This window comes from Buceros rhinoceros, unplaced genomic scaffold (genome assembly GCF_000710305.1).
Source record: "Buceros rhinoceros silvestris isolate BGI_N320 unplaced genomic scaffold, ASM71030v1 scaffold27012, whole genome shotgun sequence".
In the NCBI taxonomy this organism is placed as follows: Eukaryota; Metazoa; Chordata; class Aves; order Bucerotiformes; family Bucerotidae; genus Buceros; species Buceros rhinoceros.
The window spans coordinates 1-2,859 of NW_010401044.1; the positions used below are offsets into that span (position 1 = coordinate 1).

The 2,859-nt window shown below is 58.3% G+C and overlaps 1 protein-coding gene across 1 annotated transcript in view; it reads left to right on the forward strand.

Moving 5' to 3' along the window:
- Positions 1–132: 132 nt before the first annotated feature.
- Positions 133–2,859, forward strand: part of ZFAND2B (zinc finger, AN1-type domain 2B) — a gene marked incomplete at its 5' end in the record, with an annotated part of 4,026 nt that continues 1,299 nt past the window's right edge. The window contains 5 exons of the mRNA XM_010132144.1: positions 133–351; positions 764–895; positions 1,487–1,638; positions 2,121–2,228; positions 2,384–2,453. Coding sequence (XP_010130446.1) covers positions 133–351; positions 764–895; positions 1,487–1,638; positions 2,121–2,228; positions 2,384–2,453 — 681 coding nt within the window. The remainder of the gene's footprint in view (positions 352–763; positions 896–1,486; positions 1,639–2,120; positions 2,229–2,383; positions 2,454–2,859) is intronic.

The window sequence follows — 2,859 nt, forward strand, 5'->3', positions numbered from 1 at the left end:
CTGCCTGGAGGCCGGCAGCCCCCGGGGAGCTCGGTGTGGTTTCAGCGTGCTACTCCTGAACGCGGGGAGGACACGTTCTGAGGAGGAGCCCTGCGTGTTTCTGAACCTGCAGCCCTTTTGCTTCCGCGCCAGGAGACGGGGGAAGAGAAGAGCGGCCCTGGCCTTGCTGTGGGTCGGGGCGCGCCTTCGGAAGTCAGGGAGACCCTGGGCTGCGGGCGAGCAGTGCTGACCTCGTTGCTCCCTGCCCTGCTCCCAGATTTCCTCCCCCTGAAGTGTGACGCCTGCGAGCAAATCTTCTGCACTGACCACATTGCTTATGCCCAGCACGACTGCACCTCTGCCTACAAGAAGGTGAGTGCTGAGAGGGGGTTTACTCCAGCCTCACGTGTGGAGCTGCTGAATGTTCCCAACTGGGGCTCAGAATAACTTGTGATTTCTCTGGTCACTTGGGTAAACCCACTAGGGATGTGTGCCAGGTCTGGAGGCATCCCTGAAAGCCAGGATCTGTATCCTCGTGCCGCAAACTTCCAGCCCACTCTATGCCGCGGGGTAACATGGTTTGGGCATCTCCCAGCCCTGCTGTCCTCCCTTCCCAGAGTGTGAGTCTGTGCCTGTCACACCTGCTGGTGGTGAGTGGGGTCTCCGACCACAGGTGATGCTGTGGAGGCCGTGGCAGGCAGGTCCTGAAAGGGAGAGAGATGTCCACACAGCACTCAGGGTTGCCCAGATACATGCTCCCAGCCCCCTTTTCTTGTCTCTACAGGATGTGCAGGTCCCTGTGTGTCCCCTCTGCAACACCCCGGTTCCTGTGAGGCGTGGGGAGATGCCTGATGTTGTGGTAGGTGAGCACATTGACCGTGACTGCAAGTCCGACCCTGCACAGCGCAAGCGCAAGGTAGGAACCCGGTGCTCTCCATCTTGCTGCTGAGCTCCCCTGGAGCCTGGGGGTGGGATGGAAACAGCACATGACTCGGCCATGCCAGGTGTCATCTCTGTTTGCAGAGGGCAGGAAGGGTTGGAGAGCTGGAGGTACGTGCATCTGCAGGGCTTTGTGGTGTGAGTCTGAGCCTTAGGTAGTGATAACATGGGCTGGGCAGCCGCCTGGGACGTGAGGATGGAAATTGCACCCTGCCATTAGGAAAATGCAATCAGCAATTAGCTGCCCTGTCTTGCTGGGAGAGGAAATTGCTGCAGGGAGCTGGCCCTGCAGGAATCCAGTCCAGCAGCAGCTGGAAGGCTCTGTCCTGGCAGGGCAGGCAGGAGTCCCTCAGCAAGGCAGACTCTCTCCTGCTGTGTATTCTGTGATGGTGCAGACCCTTGTCTATGGAGACTGAAGCACTAGTGAATGACTAACAAACTATCTAAAGAAAACCAGTACTTGGAGATGAACTCCAGAGCCCCATGGCAGAGGCAGAGGTGGGGAAAGCTGGCATGAAGGGAAGGGACAGCCCTGTGTCCTTTTCACTACTGCCACAACATCTTTCAGATCTTCACCAACAAATGTATGAAGCCTGGTTGCAAGCAGAAGGAGATGATGAAGGTGATCTGCGACCAGTGCCACAAGAACTACTGCCTCAAGCACCGGCACCCCCTGGACCATGACTGCAGCAGGGCAGGGCATCCCCTCTCCAAAGCAGGGTGAGGGCCTGGGGACAGCCAGGCTGGCAGGGGTGGGGCTGTGCTTGCCAGAAGGGTGGCGGGGAAGAAGCCCAGCTCCTCCTGGCCCACTGACTGTGACTGCTGCACTCTCACACTCCCTGCCCTGTGTGCCAGGGTATCCTCCAGCAGTTCTAGGGTTTGTAGAGGTAGCACAGCTGTGTACACAGTCTCTCCTTCCTGTAGCAAAAGCTGCTAGTACTGCCAGCTGTTTTGTTCTTGCTTCTCTGTCCAGCTGTTCTGTAGCTGCTGGTATCTGCCTGTCCTGGCACAGTGTTTCAAGGAGAAAAATGGTACTTGAAACTCCTAGGCGTAGCTGAGCACAGCATGATACTCTTAGGAGGAAGAGGAGCGGGGAGCCAGGGAGGCATCTTCCTTATACGGCTTCATCTCCCTGGGAGTTACGTGCCCGGAGATGGGTCAGGATGGTAAAACAGTTGCTCCAGGTGTCCTGTCTGTCCTAGGCATGCTGCAATTGCGAGGGCCCAGGCATCCTCCTCCAGAACAGTCACCGCATCGAGCAGTGGAGCTGCCCAGCCAGCAAACAGCCCCTCTTCTCCATTCTCTGCCAGGTAAGGTGGTGCCCAACTCTGAGGTGGCCATGACAAGGCTCAGCTCGGCTCCCTGTGGGACATGGGAGCAACAGCTTCTTGTGCATCAGCAGGGCTGCGTACTTGTACCCGAGCTCCCTGCCTTGACAATAACCCGGCTTCTCTCCTCTTTACAGAGGAGGAAGAGCAGCTGTGTCACAGACTCGCAGCACCTCCCCTCCGGCTGTCGTGCTGCAGAACGGGCTGGTGAGTGGCCTGGCCTGGGCATTTGGGGTGGGTTTGGGTGCTGCCTGTGTCCTGGGGAGCTACTGCAGCAACTGCTTTTGAACTCACGCTCTGTAGGTGACTGTGGCGCTCCCCAGCTGGGCCTTCCCTGGCAGACAGGGGTCGAAGACGCTCAGTGGGGTATCAGAGTTTGCTCTGGTGCCTGTGAATGGCAGCTCTCGACTGCGCTCAGTTTTCCCCAGAGGGATGAAGCACGCTGGCCGTTTTCCCCAGGTGGTGTCTTTCTGTTCTGCAAGCCAAGGGTGCAGGAGGAGACTGGAAGCTGCTTCCTACTGGTATCCTAGCACTGGCAGGCAGGGCTGTGTTCCCGTGGCAGGGGGAGAGAGAGCTGCAGCTCTGTCCTGAGCCCCAGGCCTTCACCTTGGCC